The sequence below is a fragment of the Amaranthus tricolor genome, chromosome 12 (genome assembly GCF_026212465.1).
Source record: "Amaranthus tricolor cultivar Red isolate AtriRed21 chromosome 12, ASM2621246v1, whole genome shotgun sequence".
Classification (NCBI taxonomy): domain Eukaryota; kingdom Viridiplantae; phylum Streptophyta; class Magnoliopsida; order Caryophyllales; family Amaranthaceae; genus Amaranthus; species Amaranthus tricolor.
The window spans coordinates 9,093,963-9,116,456 of NC_080058.1; the positions used below are offsets into that span (position 1 = coordinate 9,093,963).

Genomic DNA, 22,494 nt, shown 5'->3' on the forward strand with positions numbered 1-22,494 from the left:
CAAAATCCTTTGTTGATGGAGTTTTTAATTTCAATTGCATTTTTAAAGATGTTTAAAATTTTATTTGATATGTCTTTTTAGTCATATGTTATTTGAAAGTTGTGTGCCCTAATATACAATTGTAGATGTGTTTGCATTGTATTTGTTATTTTTTTTTTGGTGGTTTATATATTATGATTGTTGCATTCAGAAATTAAATAGTTGAATTATCAATTTTATTGTGCTATTGGAATGGTGAATTAGTAGAATGAGGAGATGATTATTGATGTAGTCTAGAGGTGGTGAATCAAATTAGAGACATATTGACTTCTATTACTTTCTCTTCGATCACATTACATTTGCATGCTTTAAAATATATATCTGCCTATTAGAAAATCAACTTTATTTCTATGATAACATAAATCATGGAATGTTCAATAGGAAATCAACTCTAGATTTCTATTTTATAAAAAATCATCAGATTTTCATGCTTTGAAATCCATTACAACAGAAAAATAGATGATTATTGTCATGGTTCAATCAAAGACCAAACAAGCTTCATGTATAGTTGGAGAATCTTCCTTACATAAAGTTCCTATTGAAGAAGTTCCAAACCTAATTGAAGTGCTTGTGGAGTTAGGTCCTTCACCCATTTCTAATGGAAGAAATTCCTAGAAACTAGTGTGGAAGTGGTAGATTTATTTGTAACACAAAGGCAGTTACAAATCCTAGTGGATCATGTGAAGAGTTTGAAAGCCAAAAGGGCACAAACCAACAATACAGTAGGCCAATCCATTGATGAGGAACATGTTGCAAGTAATCTTGAATCTTCATAACGGAATCTCTTAAAATCTCTTCTTGGTGCAAAGGGATGGATTTATATTTTATTTCTCCAGTTATTAAGGAAGGGGTCCTTGTAGCCTCTATCAACTTTTGAGTTCAAAAAGATGGTAAAATTGTAGGACTTTGCTTCTATTGCTTATATCGTTGGTGAGAAGATTCCTATAAATATATCAGTTTGAAGGGTACTTCAAGGATTAATGGTCATCCATTGCAAGAATTATAATCATCTTCCACGGGAGATGGGTATTTCAAAGTGCAACTCAAGGGATTCTAATGACCTCTCACAAATTGATGAACTAAATAATTGAACTTAATAACCATGTATTAGCGAACATGCACAACACAAACTAATTTATCCCGATGCACCTCATGCATTCACTAATTTATAACACACAACTAACAATACAAAACACAACACAACAAACAACGAATCATAAACAATTCTCTTGATCACCACACATGAATTAATGGTCAAAACTCTAATAGTGGTAAATCATGGTCTCCAGATTGTTGAAGGAGCTAAGTTGACGGATCAAGGAAGTTATCAAAAGGTTTGTTAGGAAACTAAACTATCCATCACATACAAGACCTAATATTTCATATGTAGTAGGCATAGTTCGTAGATTCATACACCAACCACAAATCCAACACATGGATGTCGTGATATAGATCTTTAGATACCTCCAAGGCACTATTGGAAGAGAGATTGTCTTTAGGAAAAATAATCATATAAATCTCTCAGTCTATACAGATGCAGATTGGGTAAGAAACCGAGATGAAAGAAAATCCACGTTAGTCGTCAGGATACTTCACTCTGATTGATGAAAATCTTGTGACTTGAAAAAGCAAAAAACAGATAGTGACTGCTCTATCAAGTGTAGAAGTAGAGTTTAGAGGTTGCAAAAAGAGTTGTCAAGTTTTATGGCTTTGGAAATTGTTAGAAGGACTTGGTTTTTCTCAGAATGAAACGTGTAAGCTCTATTGCGACAACAAAGAAGCAATTAGCATCTAAAAGAACCAGCACAGCATGACCGAATAAAACATGCATGTTGAGAATGACAAATTTTTCATCAAAGATAATCTTGACGCAAAAATGATCAGTCTCACAAAGGACATAGCATTAAATGAAAGTCGTAGAGGAACAATGCTGCTACAATACCTCATTGACTTTAATGAGTTGACAGAGAAGTATTGTTGCTGAGAATATGCAGATGATTCCCCAAAATGAGAAGAAATATTCTATTATCCATGGTACCGTTAGGACCTTTAGACTCTGATAAGTGCAATTATTTGCACTTATTTATATCATTTTATACTCCTTAACGATGGTTATTGTTAGTAATTTCGTGCTTATTTTGAAGAGTTATGCTACTTTACCCATTTTGGTTATTTATGTTGATTTTAAGCAGTTTTGATCGTTTTTAAGCATAATTCTTATGGTTTTAATGATGACGGAGTTTATTAAGGTGATTATTTATCGTTTGAAGATGTTTTACAATGAAGATGGGCAAAAGAGTTGAAAAGTGTTTAAAATGCAAAAGTTTTGAGGTGAAATTTGATACATGCTCACTCTTTTGGTCATAACTTTTGATAGAAAGATCGCATTAATGCAAGATTTGGGCATTGGAAAGTAGACTTCAAGAGCTTTCCAACGATATATCATATGTCCCATTCCGACAACCGAGTAAGAAATGGCGGTTGTTTAAAGTTTGCCCGTCAGAAGCAAAGCGACGAGTCATCGCCTGAAAGCTACGACTCGTCTCCAACTGCTGATATCCCGCTGACGGTTTTCTTTCACTATTTTAGTGGTTTTATTTATTTTAGCTTTATTTTATTATTAGAAATCAGTTATTTTTGGGGAGATTGTTCCCCTAGAAACCTTGGAATATAAATATGCATTAGTTAATTTCATTTGTTTGTGCTTTTAGTGCCCTAGATGCCCTAATGCTCTAGTTATCAGTTTTTCTTAGTTTATTTTCAGTTTTCTCTCTTTTTCTTATTTTTTTGAGAGGTTTGATTGTTGAACTCCATCGTTACATTTATTTTATTGCAAATTACATTTATGTTTTTCTCAATTAGTAAGTTTCTTACTTTATTACTTGTCTTTTTGCATTAAATTATTCATTATTTTCATGTGTAGTATTTTAATTAGGTTTTCATTCATCATTAATTGCATGTTCATCACCATGTCTAGTGAGTAGATTTCTTCACTAGGGTTAAGGGATAAACCCTATTTTGATGCATTGAATGATATTTTATCGATTTATTGTGTGAAATTTGGGTCTATGATTAAACCTATGCTTAATGAATCTTAGTTTAAATATCTTTATTAACTTTTTCAATAAAACGGAAGTTTGAGATTAGGATTAATTTAGGATTAAGGTATATTTAAGTTAAATTCATATTAGTTTAACCAATAAAACGGAAGTTTGAGAATTAATATTAGTAAGGTCTTAAACCGATATTGATCAATAGAACAAAAGTTTAAGATTAATTAGATCATGTTTAATCATGCTAAAGACTCAATTTCATACAATTATGAGAGTAATTGACTTCCATGTCAGAATTAGGCGATTGTCAGAATTAGGCGATTCCCGACATCCTAAATTTGCTTTATTATCATTATATTCATATTAGATGTTGTCTTTACTTTATTTACTAGTTTCATTTATATCAATTAAATTATTGCTCATAGTAGTGTTAGATTTTCAACCCACTTATATTTGTTTATCCGTATCTCATGGTTATAAACTGAACGAATCTATTTACTCGCTTCCCTGAGTTCGACCCGTATTGCTACACGTACACCGTGCGCTTGTAGTTAATTAAAATTTGCACATCAGACTCATAGCTACATGATGAGATATACATACTCTTTTTAACCATTCTCAACGTATTGATATTTTGACTACACTTTTTATTGAACTTAGCTTCTCTCTCAATTGTATTTATTGAGAACAAACTATTGCATTCAATCATCTTTGTATTGATTTACTTCATTTACTCTTGTGAGACAAGAGAATTAATTCGGGCCTCACATCATAAACGAATCCTAATGAAGTTCCTTCATGCTAAGATCCACAGTGCACTTGGGAATGGGTTGGCTAGGTACTCATCTTATATATTAATGACAAGGGGGTTGGAGTAGGTCTCTGAAGAATATCTCTGAGCCCTCCTAACCCTTGTTACCAGTGCAAATACAATCATTAGAGTGGTCTTATCGCAAAGAAGACTAGATAGCAAAGACAAGCCTCTCAACTAACAATCTCTGTTAAACAAACCTTAACACTCACAAAAATACTTGGTGCTAATTAATTGTATTTTTTCCTTTACAAGAATAATGATAATGAGAGTGAATGAGTATATTTACAAATGAGGTGTTTGATAAACGATTGATAGTTAATAGTTGATTGAAGTGACTAATTTAACTAGTTGAATTTTTCAATTGATTTAACTAGCTAATTTTATTTGTTGACCATTTGATTTTGAATACGCTAATAAAAGCAACTTATTAAAAATTGAATGTTGACTTTTTATTAGAGAAAAGATAACTAAAAGCTAAAAACCAATGAAAAAAAGTAATAAAGAGTAGTTTTTTGAATTTGACTTAAAACTATACATCAAACACTTTTGTAAATATTTGACCAACCAAAAGCACTTAAAAGCTAAATGCCAATAACCAAAGGGAAAAAAAAAGGAAAAATTATGGTGAATACTACAAATTTTTGTTAATTTTCCTATAATAATAACTTTTGATTAACAATGAATAATACCAAGTTATGAGTGTTTTTACCTAAAATAATACCAACTTTGTTTAACCATCAATTTACCTTTTATTTTTTGCCAAATAGTCTACTATAAACAAAATTTGATATTATTTTAGACAAACATCCTTTCCTTTAAATTACTATTATTGATAGTTGATCAAAAATTGGTATTATTATAAGAAAAATAGTAAAAATTTATATTATTCACAATATTTTTTTTAAAAAAAAATGGAAAATTTCACGTGATAACCCTGAGGTTTTGGATTTTCCACGTGGTAACCAAAACTTTTAAAAAAATCCACGCAATAACCCCGAGGTTTACCAAATTGTTCCATCGTAACCCTTTTGCAAATAAAACATTAGTAAACGTTAATTTCGAAGCTTTAAGGCTGATGTACACCTATTATGTGACTCATCATTTCGAATTCCATCGGTTTCAACTTTTTTCCCCAAAACATAAACCCTAATTCACCATTACAAGTATTATATTTGAATTTAGGGGGAAAATGTGATTTGGATGAAAGATGATAGATGTAGTAGACGCGGCACTCTCGATGCATAATTAACATTAATAATTATATTTAAGATAAATAATGCAGAAGTGTAAAACGCCGAACTGCTAAAAACCATTAAAAACTAAAACTATTTAAAACATAAGCTAAAGATATTACAACTGAGAAAATATAACATAAGAGTTGCTTAAACACAATAAAAAAACATAAGTACAATATAGTCATCAAAGTCATAAATAAAATCAATGCAGCTAAGTCCTCGATAAAATATTTAAAGTTGCAGCCTAATTCGAAACCTAAGTTTAATTTTCCTGCAAATACTGTCTTCCATAATGTTGTGATGTTGTTATACTTCAGGATACATCTTTGTCGAGAAGCCTTCTAGTTGATGGTCGTGGATTGGACTCGACTCGTTAAAACAACATTGTAGGTGAGTAGTAGCAGTCCCTTAAAGGGTCTGATTAGACCTACTTTTCTTGGAAATATTTTTAATAAAATTGTTTTGAAATTGTTAATTGTTGAGACAAATTCGTTGTGACTTATTATGTCCCATATTGTTACATGGGTCAATGGATCGGGCTTGCGAGTTGGTCGTTGACGGAGTGGTGGGACATCGTCTCCTACTCCTTGTTTTTGAGGCGAGTTGTCATTCAAATATTGACTACTTCACTGGAGAGCGAGATAGCCTTAGAGCTATGGGGCACCTCTCAAACTAGACTCCCCGTACGCACAAAGATCTAGGAAACTAATGTTGCTTTTAAATCTTTTATTTTGATTTCATGTTTGTTTTGGATTGCTTCTGCTCATTCAGTTTCATCTCTCCCTGTTGTTTCCATCTTTTAGATTGTTTACAGATCGGTACCGATCGGGAACGATGAGATGGCGAAGGTGATTAGAGTATTCTTGGAAAGACATGTTGTATTTGAGTATGTATATAGAGGTTGTAGAATCTGTAACAATTTTTAGTAATTATGTCGTAGTTGGTTATGTTGACTATTTTGGATTTTTATGGTTAGTTTATGATTACTTTAGGACCTTGGTTTAGATTTTTGGATTTAAGATTAATTGTTACAGTTATGTTTTAGACCTCGTGACCCTCCCCACGAGTTATGGTTTGACATTTGAGTTCTTTGGGTAAGTAAACCCCGTGATGACCTAACTTACTTAGTCAACGGTAAGCCGGGTTGTTATAGATAAAACCGAGTATAATTTCCTCAACAAGCTTATGATGCGATAGTTAAATCATGCTTACAAAATAATCATCAAGCACAATATCGAAGGTTATTACTCATTATTGACCTTTATTAAGCCATTAAGTTACATTCTCAATACTTGCAGAAGTTCATTTACTACCAAAAAAATTGCATCTACCTATGCTTAAAAATGCAATTAGACACGCTTATATGTGAGGCTGATACATTTAACCGCATTAAGCGTGGTCTGTGCTTGTGTTGGTAAATTTTTAGGCACGCTAATAAGTGTGGCTAAAGTTCCAAATAAACGTGGCTAGTAGTACCTTTTAGCCGCACTTTTAGGTATTGAAAACTTCCCTCACTTGATAAGTGTGGCTGCATTGATTTCATAGTCCATTGTTTTTCTTCATGTTTTCCCACACAAATAAGTGTGGCTGAACTTTTTTTAACTAATATTGACGGTAAATTATTATTATTATTATTATTATTATTATTATTATTTTATATTATAAATATATATATCATTCAATAGAATAAAGGTCTATACAATCAAACAAGGAGGAACCACAAAACCCAAAAAAAGCCACAGTTGGCAAGGGTAGCTACACATGAATCGTCTATACATTTACTAAAATACAAAACTCTTCTATGAGAACAAAATTAGCATGCCTAAAGCTTCGACAAAGTAATTAACACTCCTCAACTGTACTACCAAGGGGGCAAAAGGCAAAACCAGCAGTATGGTCATTATCCATCTGATCAGCTTTCATTGCATACGTATGGGGACCTGCATAGGTGTAGATCACCAAGCAGCAGCAGGAAAATGCAAAGAGAACTACAGATCAGAGATGTGCAGATATTTGATCTTAAGTTGTGCAGATCAGACAACAAAAGAAACCACAGATGCAGGCAGCTGAAGACCAGCAACTTAAGCAGGAAAACAGCAGGCAACAGGCATCTGCGGGAGAGCACGCACAGGAGGCAAAAGAGAACTGCAAATCAGAATACGAACAGCTTCAAAAAGTGAAGAAACAGCTTTAAAATGCAACAAGAACTGCAGACCAGACTAACAATTTATGAAAATTATGTGTGAGAGAAAAAATGAATATTATTTCCTCATAAAGAGGTAACTGATGGGTTAGTGCAACAAGAAGCGTATCTGCTATGAACAAAGGAAGAAATAGGTTCGGCTGCATCCATTTTCATTTCTAAGCACAGAATTCTGTGAACTACTCAACATCCTATTACCACAATGCCATTAAGTGGCTCTAATATAAGTGGGATTGGGAGTGGTCGGATGTACGTAACGGTACCCTTGAATATTGATAGTGATAACAAAGAGGTTGTTTTCGTTAAACTCCTGATACAAACATCATAGTGCCCATGATTTAATATATCATTTTGACATAGTCCGTCATAATATGAGACCAAAGAATTAATGAATTATAAATATCTGGCCTGATCGAAACACGGGACAATTTCTTTTGTGAATCACCGTTTCTTTAAAAATCAAGATCATGTTCTACAATGTACATGAGCAACTATTTATATATAATTCACGAAAGCCTTGTAGATAGACTAGAGAGACTATCGACAATGACCCATGTACATAAACTTCCTAACTCCTGCCACAGCTGATGTATGATCAATAAATATACAGAATGGATGAAACGACTTAACCAATCATTTTGCTCACAGTAAGTTGAGATTTTGCGAACTTGAAGCTGGTATGACTTTCTAGGGACTACCCACAAGGCAATAACATTTAATGTACTGACATAGAATTTTATTTTGGTTTATCAAGACCCAAGGGGTGGGGTTCACTGCTCACATACTGAACAATCATATTCGTATTGATTTAATGAACTGTGCCAAATATTGGTTGATTTATTTTTTTATACGGTGAACAATATGGTCCTTGAACTGCCCAAGCAGGTGACTTATTTGCTCAAGGCTCTGCCCTTGTTGCAATCCCAAACTTATCAATTGCCTAAATTGAAGTGGCTTAGCCTAAATAAAAACTCACAACTCAAACAAAATTATTGGGCTACGATAATGGTAATGAAGGTGTCTAAAGTGAATTAATCTCATGAAAATTATCACAAGCGGGTGTGTACCTCTGCATGTACAGAAGCACATACACTAGCAAGCAGTTTGTAGACCAAACATTGTCCCATTAATATAAAGCAACCTGGTGGCAACGTGACAGAGGACTAACAGGGCAACAACACAGTCAATAACACAATATCTTCTTGGTCTAAAACCAGCTCCTTTCATTGTGCGCAGCAGCAATAGCAGTTGCTCCTTCCTCTACATAATATAGCAAGCAATACAACATATAAACCAGCACATCAATAGTTTGTTCATATTCAAGTGCATTATTCATTATTCATATTCATAGAATTTTGTAATGACTTGTTATATTTTTAACAGCAATCCATTTAAATAATAAAAAAGAAATACCATCTAACACAAGCACGATTCTCAAGGAACCAAAAGCCATGGAGGATCATCACAACAACCCTTGAGATCCTCACGGAAGGGCAAGATAAGATCACTAGTTGTATTTATAAACAATCAGGAGCATCAAGATGGTATTAAATCAGACATAAAGCCTAGCAGAAGGGTACCAAACAGCAACAAGCAGCAACACGCAAGCAAGATAAGAGTTAAAATCAACTATACAACAAGATCAGAAACTCACTCAATAGAGCATCAACAGTAGAAAGAATTTTAAATAGATCCAAGATGGTTGACAGAGGAGGTGGAAAAATTAAGTAATTGTAGTTTTGGTTTCAAGTACCAAACATCACAAATTACAGCCCATGATGTCATTAATTGAAGCATATGCATTGTGAATGATTGTCTGCATAAATTAAGCTTAGTTCAAAATTCTGTTCACATAACTAAACATTCAAAGAAGTCTAGCTTATGATTTCCAAACAAGGATAAATATGAAAGATGAACAAGAAATCGCATATAGTAATCATGATTAGTCACGAAAGAAAGAAACTCTTACTTCCTACTGTTTCATAAGGCGTCAACAAAAATCTTGTTGTATTTGATAGTAACAGGACTCACAGTGCCCAGTTTAAATGCAAACAAGAAATAAATATAACAGAAAATGCCAATTAACCATTAATTAACAAGTCTTAGTCCTAACATTTCATCCAGTAGTGCACTTTACTACATAGTGCGAAAATATGATTACGGTTGCGATCGCGGTAATAGAATGGTGTTGCGGTAACAAAAAAGACGTGGTCATCATAAAGCCAAATATTGGACAAAAGCATGATATATGCCTTGAAACAGGCCAAAATGAGTTTTTTTACACCTTTACAACACATAAAATATGTGCTGTTAGTAGAGTGACTGCTCATTCTTTGAGTGTTAAGATTGCTAACATTGTTGATAACATGCTAATCCCACATAACAAAGAGATCTTGCTCATTTAACAATCATATCCTCTATTAAAAAAACTTGATGCCACATTTGAATGCTTAAATATCTACATTGTAGTATTGGTCAGTAATAATTTCTTATGATCAGAATTAATGTGATCCACATCACCTAGCCACAAAAACTTGTATAGCCAATAATTAAAGGATCAACAAATTACTGGTAAAAAGCTCAAATTTAGTCAGGAGTTCACATTATAAGAGGGTACTAACTACTTGCTTCACAAAGCTCTATGTTTAAAGAAAAAGTGTTAAACAAAACTCCTCACAATAAGATTATTTAAAAAGAATAAAAAAAAGTAATTTTTTGCTATGGTTGTATGCCAAATAATTAAGCCACATCAATTTGTTTGAAAGATCCAATCTTATACAATCATTGCTAACAAATTAAATGAAACACTTATTGTATGCCAATTAAAAAGGAATGATGAAAGAACAAACAAATAAAATCAATACAGTAGAAAGAACAAATGAACATCTAATTTTTTGAACAAATTAAAAAAACATTTACTCTATTCTGGATTTAAAATTTTGAAACAACAAACGAAAATGAAGAAAAAACAAATGAAACAATGGAACAGTGAACATCTAATTTTTTGTACAAATTAAAAAAACACTTACTCTATTCTGGATTTAAAATTTTGAAACAACAAACGAAAATGAAGAAAAAACAAATGAAACAATGAAACAGTGAACATCTAATTTTTTGTACAAATTAAAAAAAACACTTACTCAGTCTCAATTGCAATTAACAAATAAAATTATAACAACAATCTCGATCTAGGGTTTGCAACTAACGACCTTTGGTAAATGCGGACAAAGACTAGAATATGGAGGCTAGTGAAACTAATCAATAGTGGACAAAAACTAGAAGAAAATACCTGAAAATCGAAGACCAAGATACAATCTCGATATTGGTGGTGAAACAGATCGGTCGTTGCGGTGCCAGTGGGGTTGGGACTCAGTTGGTGGTGGCGTGGGCTGGTTTGGGTGACGGAAAATTGCTGTGGGCGTCAAAGAGAAGGGGTGGGGATCGTTTTTGCTGTGCGGTGGTATAGGGTGAGAATTTTAGAGAGGGAAATCAGTATTGTTGTGTTCGAGTGTGGAAGTAGAACATGCGTTACTGAGAGGGAGATTAAAATTTTTTTAATTAATAACGTTGTATTGGGTGAGGGTTTATTTATTTGTCGTGTTTAGCCACGCTTACTAGTGTGACTGATTTGATCGCTTTTATATTCTTAGTTGTGTTTTAGCCGCACTTATTAGTGTGCTGAACTGATTAAGACATTTTGCCACGCTTATTAGTGTGATTGAATTTATAACATTTTAACATTATTTAGTTGACTTGTAGCCATGCTTATAAGTGAGACTATTATTCTTACGCTTGATAATCGAGCCTAAAGTGCAAAAAGTGAGTCGAATTGCAAAAAAAATCTGTCACACTTAAATAAGCATGCCTAAATAAGTGTAGCTACATGCCGTAGTTTTTGTAGTGATTACAGCTACTAAATACTGGGTAACCTTAATGCTTATTCAATCAAGTTCGATTAAACCTCATAACTTTACCATCATATCACATCACAAGATCACAACAATAATAACTACTGATATATGTAAGGGTCTGATTAGGTGAAGACCGTAGTCCTAAACCCTAACTGTGGTGAGAGTCGTTACTCCTCTCAATACTGTTATGCTCGAGACTTCACAGGATGGGTTAGGTGAGGGCCGTAGTCCTAAACCCTAACTGTGCCGGCTAACACAGACGCTGAGATTTTACATGCCAGTCCATGGTTCGACGTTACCTTACTATCAGAGTCATACAATCAATATTATGCAATATAAAACAAGACTCTAAACCAAATTAGTTTAAATTCTTATAAGTCAACTTTCCACTAGTTAAAATTTAGACAATTCTACCCTTTTAATATAAACAAATTACTAGTTATCTAATAAATTAATATTAATTAAATAATAAATATTCATAATTATACTAAGATTTCAGAGGCTAAACTAAGTCATATATTATGTCATAAATAATCATAAAAGTCATGGGTAATATTTCTAAATACTTAACAACGTATTTTATCAAATAACTAAGTAAAATAGTAAAACGGATCTATGATAACAATGAAAAATAATCTGATAAGTTATTAAGGGTCCAAAATCTAAATGAAATGAGTTTTTGACTAAAAAGTTCAAGAAAAATAACGAAGCATTTCAACAAATTAGTTTCACTATTTTACTGATAAACTGATTAATAATTCTTTATAATTACTTGAGTCTAAAATAAAAAATAAAAAAACTTTATCAAAATATCAAGATGATATGGAATCATTTTTAAAGAGATAAGTTTATTTAACCAATAAAATTCATGATTATTACTTTAAATAATTAATACGATCATTTTAGCCATAAATCGTTATAAATATAATTAAAGTCCGTAGGATTCACGACAATTTGCCCAAGGGTTATCATGTGATTCAACATGTTATAAGAGTGTCTCATAAAGTTACAAGTTAAGAATAACGCATTTAATATTTATTTCTTATTTAACTTTTTTTTATTTATAAATTTATTTATAAACTTTTTACTTATTTTAAACTTAAGTAATATATTTTCTTAGCTATTTTTAATAATTAAGAAAGTATTCAACACCTCTTCCCATTAAAACAATATTTTTAAACGAAAATTCGATTAAACGTTATTTTAATGAAGTAAATTTTAAAGAACATATCTAAAATGATATCCTAACTTTTAGCTATTATAAAGCACTTATAAAATACTCTTTTTCAAAATTTTCAAGTTCACACCAATTTTATTTACCAATATTTCATCACAAAAAACATCACTAAATATCATTTTTAAGCATTTTCTCAATGCAAAAGTTCATAAAGCTAACTACATGAAACTTAAAATAATAGTTCACATAAAAATTCATATATATCTACACTATCATATTAATCAAAAATTTCCGTACTTATAACTTTTCTTAGAGTGCCCCAAAAGTATTATTGTTTTTACGAAAATATCACTAAACTTGATATGACTTCAATATGACCATGTCGAGCTTAATAAAATCATGTTGATCATAATTTTCATATTATCAAGTAACTATAAATAAATATCACATAATAAGAGAGTTAAGAAAATGTACCATTTTTCTCCAAAGGTGGTGGTAAACCAAGCAAGAGAATAATAATAGGAAAATAAGAACTCAAAGAAATAAGCTCCAAAAGAGAAGGTCTTCAAGGCTCCAAGCTTCAAATAAATAGATCTTCAATTAACCCAAAAATGATATCCAAGCTTCAAAATGATAATACTTGACTTTTCAAAAGTTGATGATTATTGGCTTAAAAAGTGATAAGATCAAGCTCTATCTTCATTTGATTCTTCAACTAATAAAAAAGGTATAAAATTAGTAAGATTTTAATGAAGCAAAGGTATACGAAAGAATGGTAGAATTATTTGATGATGGTGGCGTAAGATCTCATGGCTAAGGACGGTATTTATAATGATTTTGGACAACTTTGTAGTTCATTAGATTGTATGAAAAAGAGTGGTAGGAGTATAGAAGAAGGTTAACTTGTATAAGTGATTTAGAGTGTATGAATGAATGTATAAGAGTTGGAGTGTGTAAGTGAATGTGTAAGAGTTGGAGTGTGTAAGTGAATGTGTAAGAGTTTGGAGTGTAGAAGAAGGTTAATTTGTGTAAGGAAATGGTGATAGCTTGTGTAAGTAATGAACATCATGGGTTACTATAGAAAAGATTTTGGTTCATCAAATTTTTGTTCTAATTTATACAAGTGAATATGTTTTATAATAATGGGTAAGTTTGATTAAGGTTTGATTATGAAAATATGATAGTTCACTTAAAAATTTTGGTTAAAACTATACTTAAAGTTAATAATAAAAATTTGGTTAATTTTTAGGTATAAAATAATTAAATCAAAGTTGTAAAGTTAAAGTGATAAGTAGTAAAGTTAGCTTAAGGAAATGAAATTAAAACGTAACGTTTTAACAAAATCGTAAATATAATATTAAAATTTAACTTTTCGTAGTATAAAATAATTTTTTAAGAAAATAATTTTTTTAAGTTTAATATTTGGAAGAAATTACAAGATCGGAAAAGGGTTTAGGAATTAAAGGTGATTTGAATTAGATAAACAAAGGATTAGGAATTTGAATTGAAAAAATTCGGAATAATTAATCGGAAGATTAAGATTAAGAATTTTGAGCTTGTTACAGTACAGTTAGGGTTTATGTTTTGAGAAAAGGTTGAAACTGATAGAATTTGAAAAAGTGAGTCGCATAAATAGATGCACACCAGCCTTAAAGCATCGAAATTAAAATTTGCTAATATTTTATATGAAAAAAGTTAAGGTGAAACAATTTGAAAAACCTCAGTATTACTGCGTAAAGCTTTTAAAAGTTGTGATTACCATGTGAAAAACCCAAAATCTCGAAATATAAAAAAAATAAAATTGCCGAACTCTTCCGCAAGTTGATGAGGAAGAGTGATTCACACCCAAAAGGTCGAAAGAAACAAAACGCGAGTTGGTGAAAGATGACGAGTCCAAAAGTGTAAGGTAAAACTTAGTGGGACACTGTGAGTCGAGGAGTTCTCTTCAGATCTCGAACAACGCTCGCAATTACCAACTCTGTTCGCAAAGATGATGTCCGGCAATTATACTACCATTGAAAATCAGAACGTCTCCGGATCTGTTCCTGTAAATGTTTCGCCTCCATTTTTAACCAGATAATTCGAATTTGTTCTCAGATCTTTGTTGATTTTCTCTCGTTTGTTGTTTCCAGGCAGTTGCAGATTCCGGCCATGTTCCCGTTCAATTCGCCGGTAATTATGATCACTTTCGTTGAATTTATGGTTAATTTTAGATTTGTTGCTAATTTTTTTCTTTTTGGATTGTTGTGGTGAATGCTAGAATCAAATCTTCAGACATTTCCTCCATCAGAAGCGTCTGGGAAGATAGCTGGTGGTTCCCGACCTCCTCGAGATGCTGATGGTATATTGAGTTCTTCTATCTTATAGCTTTGAGCTATATTTTTTAGCCGCCTTATTTGAATTTTTGTGAATTTTATTGATCAGCAACATTGGTATGCAAAAGAAAATAACTATAAATTGAGCTTTTCATAGTTGAAACTTGAAACCATCAGCTGTCTTGTCAGTCATTACGATTCAAAAACGAATTGTGTCATTTTATGATTGCAAGTGCCTTTTCTTGAGAAATGACGGTGGATCCCCTTTTCTGAGAGTCGAAGCACTTAGAGATGTGCCTGGTATACCTGTTGAGGTCAATGTTTGTGTTAACTGAAAAATCGATTTGTTCTAGACTTCTAGTCATTAGTGTTAACTATAGACTCAAGGTCATTAGTGAATTAATTTGGCCTCTAGGTTAACATTATGTTTGGACGGAGTGAATCAGAGTGATTTAAAGGAACTAACTCTCTCAAATTTGCATAGGATGGCAAAGATATCTATAGGATGACAACGAGGAGCCAAGCAAAACTAATGATATAGGTGCAGTGTAACATGATTTGCTAGCTAATTCGCCTTTTAAATTCGCGATTCGCTCAAATTTGTCCAAGAGTAGCCTAAAACTGACCATAATTCGCGTTTTTCAATTTGCAGTTCGCGAGGAGATTAATGAATCATGTGACACTATATAGGTGTAGTAAAGTATATTAAGAAGAATAAGGGTTAATGAAGGGATTATTTTTAGAAGCTATGTAATGGAGAACAAGAAATGTTGTACATCATATAACAATCTCTTTCTTAGATGAAAATAGGGAATTTTGGCGAAGAATTCAAAAATTAGAGGTGGAGTGGGCTTTGAAGAAAATGAACTGAAAAAAGTTGTTGGGCCATATGGTAAAACTATTGAGGTATGGAGATGTCTAGTGATGATTAAAGTAACTTGACTAACAATTTTATTCAACAAGATTTGTAGGACATACAAGATGCCTAACGACAGGAGAAAAAGTACTATAGTGCCTATTTAAAAGAACAATGGAGATATCCAAGATAACTCCAACTGTCGAGGAGAAAAACTCATGAACCATACTATGAAGTTATAGAAAAGAGTGATAGGGATACATATGTTTTTATGTACTCAGAGAACCAATTTGGATTTATGCTAAGGGATTTACTATGGAAGCAATTAATCTTATGTGATAAATGATGAGAACTATAAGCTTAGAAAAAGAGACTTGTGCATGAGTTTAATGAGGTGCCAAAAGAAGTACTTTGGTGGGCACTGATGAAGACAAGTATTCCCAAAAGTGCATTAATATTGTTGAAGTTATGTATTGAGAAGTACAGACAAATGTTAGGATATGTGGAGGGGGAAAACAAAATTTTCCAACCACAATTGAACTTATATTAAGGCTTGACCATAACCTTCTTTCTTTTTTAGAAAATGTACTAGATGAGATTACTCGATTGATACAAGATATGCCTTGATGCGTGTTGTTTAGACATGCCTTGATGCATGTTGTTTACTGATGACTTTGTTTTGGTAGATGAGACCAGGGAGATGATAAATGGTAAAGCTAAAATGATTCAGAAAAGAGTTGGAGTCATGAGAATTTAAATGAAAATGGAGTAAGACAAAGTACATGAAGTGTAACTATAGCACAAACGAAATAACAAGTGATACTATAAAGCTAGAAGAGATAAAAATCGCATCAAGTGGATGCTTCAAATATCTTGGGTTCATATTGTAGAGTATTGGGGATAAACAAACAAGATGTGACCCATAGAATTAAGTATGGGTGACAAAAATGGCGAGCGGCAACTGGAATAATATGTGATCGATGTGTGCCCCTAAAGCTAAAGGGTAAGTTCTATCGAAAGACCATCAGACCAACTCTATTATAAGCATCAGAATATTAGACTTTTAAAAATAATCATTGAACGAAGATGAAAATAGCAAAAATTCAAATGCTTTGATGGACAAGAAGGCATAAATTGCGAGAAAAAAATTAGAAATAATAATATCAAATATGATTTAGGAGTTGTAAATATTGAGGAAAAAATAAAAGAAATCTTTGATGATAATATTGGCATTTGTAAAGATGGGATAGTAGCAAATAGATGAGAAAGATAGAAAGTTAGAGCTCAGAGGACTTAAATAGTGGATGAGGACGACCAAAATGACTTGGAGGTAAGGAATAGAAAATGGTGTAAAGAACCTAGACTTTCAATTTAGTTACTTGGAATCTTCATTAGGTGATAATGAACCATCACCAAATAATTTTCTCACACTCAAGTTGATGGGATACGCGAATTGTATCCTTTTTTATCAACCAAATATTAGTGAGAGAAATAGAGCCATTTGAAGATCACACAAGAAATAGAAAACAAATTGAAAAAAGCAACAAAAACTTGCTAAAAGACTTGAAATTTTGAAGCTCCACTTTTCTAGAAGCTCGATTCTTGAAGGCGATGTCGCGAGCAAGAAAATGAAATGAAGAATAAGAAATAAAAAACCTATAGTGTTGGCGGTCCCATTATATAAAGATTAAAAGGAGCCCTATTCCTACTCCCACGTGACTGAACATGCAAATGAATAGGATAACCTGCTCCCACGTCAACTTAATAATGCTTAATTTGGTTGATATGAATCACCCCGTCAATTATGATGATATTTCATTTTGAATTTTTTTTGATAACTTTTTTATTTAAGGTAAGATCTGCGTGACAAGTGGGCTATAGACCCACCATAAATACTTGCTTCTATTCTACCTTGTAATTACCAGGAGTATATTGACGGAACACTAAATATCTATTTGAACATGCTATAACATATTTATTGAAAATTTAAAATATTTAGTTTAATTAAATATTGATAGTGAAAAATATTAATTTAATATATATTATTTTCTCATAATTCATAAAAGTAATCAATTCGAAATATAACGTTCTAGGACCTAAAAAATTGGGCCCCATGTTTTTTTGGTCCTTCATTTTTTGAAGAATGGTGAATTGCACTCCAATTCCTATTTTGTGACTTGAATCGTTCATTGATCTTTTTAATGCTGGCTTATTAATCATTGGAACACAATTTATAGAATTGGTATATTAATTATTAGGATCACATGCACATTAGATTTTAAGAGTGAGAGGACCCATGTAAGAAACTCAAGACAATGAATTTTCTATGAATCCCATATCCAATCAGAGATATTAAAACAAATGATCCTATGCTCAAGCTATAGTTTCAAAAGATGGGGTCGGTTGCATAAAATGAAATTGATACTCTAGCTTTTCACAAATATCCTTTCCTCTATTTAACTATTTAAAGATACACTAGTATGCTGCACCATCTAGTGCAAACTTTTCATATCCGTTTTCCCTTATCCAATCCAAGTCTTGTTTGGCCTTCCTCAACGCATTTGTAGAACTCATGTTGATTTCAAGGTTCACACATACCAAAACCAATGCTTGAGGTTCTCCTAACCGTCCTTTCACTGCAACTATTGTCTTATTGCCCACATGAATTCAATTCAACTTGTCTTATTTCCCACATGTATTCAATTCAACTTGCCACTCATGTCCTTGTTGCATTTTGGTTACACTATGTTCATAATATGATCTTCCTCCTTACCCTTTGAACTATAATTAGTGCTAGTATGATTTTGTTCTAGTTTTATTGATTGAGGAACGATTTGTGTTGTGTAACGGGTTCATAGTAGTGCAATTTACCTTTTTAAAAAAATTGTAGTGGGATTGAAAAAGGTTGGGGTCAAGATTTTTAGTCATTTAACATTATATTCTAGATGGATGTACATTTTATAATTATTTAATTTCATGAGTGGTTAATTAATGTTTTATGCTACTAGGTTGTTGACTATGACTATGACTTTCACGAGTAAATGATTTATATATTTTTAGATGTTTTATGCTATGAATATTTAATCGATATAAAGATTTAAATATGTAAAGGCATGTTTAAATAGCTACTTAGTGTCTTCTCAATATACTCCTTGTAAATTACAAGTTATAATAAGGCCCAACTTGGTATGGGGTTGATTGGGTAGTAGTAAGTTTTAATATAATCCATATGTAACCCTATTGCAATAGGGCAATCCTCTTGCTGATGTTCTAGTACTTTTTTTCCGCATCACCTAGTTTATTATGTTAATGCATTTTCAGGATGCACCCATGTTTGTCATTGTCATTCTATAGTTCTCTTTTTGGGTCCATACTCGTGAAATCTATTCAGTAATATTAAATATGCCGTCCTGTTTGTATGCAATATTTCTTTGAGATATCTGTGAAGACGAATGGCTTTTGCATACGCTATCTGGGATATTGTTCAAAAATGTTTCTTTAATATTTTAACCCATTTCTTAATCTTTTTTTAAAGTATTATTTTCCCATAACTTGATTTTATGACTCGAAAGTTTTAACACACTCTATAGTTTGAACAATCCTGCACATCTTCTTTATCATAAATAATTGCAGCCTAAGTATGCTTTTACTCCATTTCTCCTGACCATTTTATCAATTCTCTGTGTTGTTGAAGAAGTTTCTTGACTAATTCTACTTGGAATTCATCGTGAGCCAATTGATTTCTTTGATTTCGTCATCTTAAATTCTAAATGCATAAATTTCATGCCAATAATTGCCTGTCTTTTGTGGTTAAGTCATTGACAATTGACATTGTTGTTGTGCCATAAGTTGAGACGAGAAAGTAACACTAGTCACTAGCCACTAGGGTTCTGGTAAAATGTGTATTACCACAAGAGATTAAAGAAAGCGTAAAAGGAAAAACAGCGGGGAATAAGAATATAAAGTAAGGAAATTCTGGTATACAAAAGTTACCTCTTTGATGAGTTCTGAACTTTTAACTCATACTATTTGTCTCTTCCTCGCAAATTTTCTGCAGAGTTTTGTAACCTGTTCGCTATTTTTCCACAAGTGGAATAATAACCTTATTTTGTTGCCCCTGTTGCTCATGAATTGATAGTTTGGTTTTAAGAAGGGATTATCGTTGTCTTTATCATGAAGTCGGATGATCTTTTCACAACAAAGTATTGATATCTTCATTGCTTATTTTATCATTCATGCAGTACGCCTCTTTCCCCACACTTCATGTGTTGTTTATTTGTCTGTGCTGACTGCTGAAGTATATAAAGATGTCATAAGCTATTTAGTAATCGTGCCTTACACATTTTTTTCTTTCAGATACCTTCTCCAAACCAGTTCGTTCTGATCAGCCTCAATCAAGTGGCTGGTTTGGAATCTTCAGTGTTGCTGCCTACAAACCATATTTCGATGTTGATACTTCTGATGTCTTGGAGAGGATTAAAGAATCACTTTTTCCGTGGAAAGGGACTTTCACAGAACTAATCTCCAACAGCCCAGATTTGTAAGTTCAGTTTTATTACTTGCATGAGTTGGTAAACATTTCTCTGTTTTGTGAACTTGAACTTTGCATCCTTCATTGTTTGGGCCTCAAGTTTGAAAATAAAAAATCTTTCTACTCATATGAAGGTTTTATAAGTAAGATGGAAAATGCTTTCTTGGCAGACCAGTAAGGTTAGAAAAATTTGTACTATGTTTAATCTCTGGTACTTCTGTACTTGATCTGTATGATTTGCTAATTAGTTTCACACAATCTTTGTAAGGTGATTGGATATGTTTCTTCACGTTTTTATGCCGGCAGATCAAGAGCTAAGGCAGTATCGTCCACAGCGTTTGTGGCTATATATCATTACTATTTCTGTTAGGATGCTGTTACCATATCTATAGTTCAAATTATGTTATATTAGGGTAATTATTTTTGGATAGAGGGGTTACTCATTCTTATAATATAGGGTATGATTAAACATTGCAACTCTGTTTTTCCATTACACCTTCTAGCAAGTCTTTTATGAGACCGTCTCACCTCGAGACGAACCATATAATTAGCCTATTTTTCTAATTGATCACTTTAAGATCGTTAGTGATTACTTTAAGCTTATAAGTAATTACTTTAAGACTATAAAAAGTGATCACTTTAAAATTGTAAGTGCTCACTTTAAGGTTATAAGTAATCACTTTTTGAGACTATAAGTGTACATTGGGCCGACCCAATAGAGATGGTCTCACTGTGAGACCGTCTCATTTGATAATTTATGTATACCTTTTAAGAGGTAGATTGGTGAAATTGTTATCCCTAATTCCTTGTTTGTGGATTTGGTACGTTAGGTTCTTGAGTTCATCTCATGCTATTGAGTATTGACTATATATACTGTTGTGAAATGTTGGGCAGGTATGGACCTTTTTGGATATGCACTACTTTAATATTCATTGCGGCATCCATTGGTACATTTGTTACATATGTTTCACACAAGCTACAAAGCAAAGAATGGAATTATGATATAAGCTTGGTGACATGGTCCGCGGGTCTGTTCTATGGTTATGTGACGGTTGTTCCTCTGTGCCTTTATTTAGTGCTGAAGTACTTCTCTGCACCATCCGGCTTTGTTCAACTACTATGCCTTTATGGTTACTCCTTGTTTGTGTTTGTTCCTGCTTTGGTAAGTGCTCTTTGGTTTTTCTTTAAAAGCACCCTTGTGAAATAAAATGACTGATGTTCTTGTTCAAGTATAGCCCATTACATGATCATGGAAGAGTAGAACATATTGTTTGCAACTTAGCTCTATAATTAGTGGTTATGTAGTTTGTGTTTCTACAGCGAGGCAGTGTATTCTGGGTACTTCAGTTTAGACAGTATATTCATTCTTGAATGAGATATAACTAAATGAATTCAACCTAATGTAGAGAGAATACAAAAATTTGGCACCACAGTCCACTAGTTGGTACTTGGTACCTTAGCTTCCCCCAGGCTGGACCCCTGGATTAAATTTGGGTATGTTTTCCTTGAGTGCAAGGGTAAGCAACAGGGCTTTGATTCCAGGTTTAAATGTAAAGAACGGGCTTTAGTACAGATGGATTTGATAGGACTTACAGATGAATTAAATAGGGGACGGGGGGCCTGATTTTGATCTAATAAAAGTAGAAGAACACTGCAGAATTTGTCTTAGATTTTCGAAAACTCATAAGTAAATTAAATCTGATTAATTAATGCATGCTTTGGATGCAGTGCTTGTCTGTGGTGCCCCTTGATATATTCAGATGGGTAATTGCTGGCGTAGCTGGGTTTATGTCTGCAAGCTTTGTTGCCCTTAATCTTAAAGCACACATTGAATCAGCCGGAGAAAGGTGGTTTCTTATCGTTGTTGCCATATTTCTCTTACAAGTAGCTTTGGCAATTGCACTAAAGGTCTACCTATTTACGGTCTCAGTTTAACACAGTTAATCAATGTTTAAATGAATATGTTGTAACTTTACGGTTATACATATGGCAAAATTTTGGCCTGCATTTTGGCCGTCAATTTTTAATTCAAAGATGTTCATGGTCCAAACCTTATTGTATTCATTAGTTTTGGCGATTTATATGTTGGAAAGACTTTGAAGTCGAATCGAGTTCTCTTTCGGATCATCTTACCTAGTGCCGGCTGTAAGTTTTCGAGTCTGAATGATGAAGCACTTTTGGTCGGATTTGTGTATATTGCCTTCTCAAAATGTTTAAGAAAGCAAATTTATAGAAGTATTTATTTAAGAAAAAAGAATATCGACATAAACAAAGAGAATGCCGGTCAGGTGAAGAAATGTAAACGCAGCAATAGTGATTACCGTCATAAATTTTCCAACAAACATCAAGATCCTGTCGTA

The 22,494-nt window shown here is 32.6% G+C and overlaps 1 protein-coding gene and 1 long non-coding RNA gene across 3 annotated transcripts; one reads left to right on the forward strand and one right to left on the reverse strand.

The window, feature by feature from the left end:
- Positions 1-6,617: 6,617 nt before the first annotated feature.
- LOC130828079 (uncharacterized) lies at positions 6,618-10,866 on the reverse strand. 2 transcript variants are annotated; one of them, XR_009047317.1, is made up of 3 exons: positions 10,634-10,866; positions 8,412-9,160; positions 6,618-7,286 (listed from the first exon to the last, which is right to left on the reverse strand). It is a non-coding gene; the product is annotated as an uncharacterized LOC130828079 (long non-coding RNA). The 2 variants fall into 2 exon arrangements; XR_009047318.1 differs by having other exon boundaries at positions 6,628-7,286; positions 8,412-8,604.
- A 3,390-nt stretch (positions 10,867-14,256) lies between these two features.
- LOC130828080 (uncharacterized) lies at positions 14,257-22,261 on the forward strand. The gene is made up of 6 exons (XM_057693872.1): positions 14,257-14,479; positions 14,565-14,604; positions 14,693-14,773; positions 19,960-20,143; positions 21,029-21,296; positions 21,863-22,261. The coding sequence occupies exons 1-6, from the start codon at positions 14,423-14,425 to the stop codon at positions 22,067-22,069; spliced, it is 837 nt and encodes a 278-aa protein (XP_057549855.1). The 5' UTR covers positions 14,257-14,422; the 3' UTR covers positions 22,070-22,261.
- Positions 22,262-22,494: the final 233 nt, after the last annotated feature.

Excerpts from the sequence above, each read along its gene's own strand:
- LOC130828080 (XM_057693872.1), top strand. The coding sequence starts at position 14,423 with ATGATGTCCGGCAATTATACTACCATTGAAAATCAGAACGTCTCCGGA. Across the intron at positions 14,605-14,692 it reads TGTTCCCGTTCAATTCGCCG|AATCAAATCTTCAGACATTT; the intron begins GTAATTATGATC and ends GGTGAATGCTAG. Across the intron at positions 21,297-21,862 it reads TTGTGTTTGTTCCTGCTTTG|TGCTTGTCTGTGGTGCCCCT; the intron begins GTAAGTGCTCTT and ends CTTTGGATGCAG.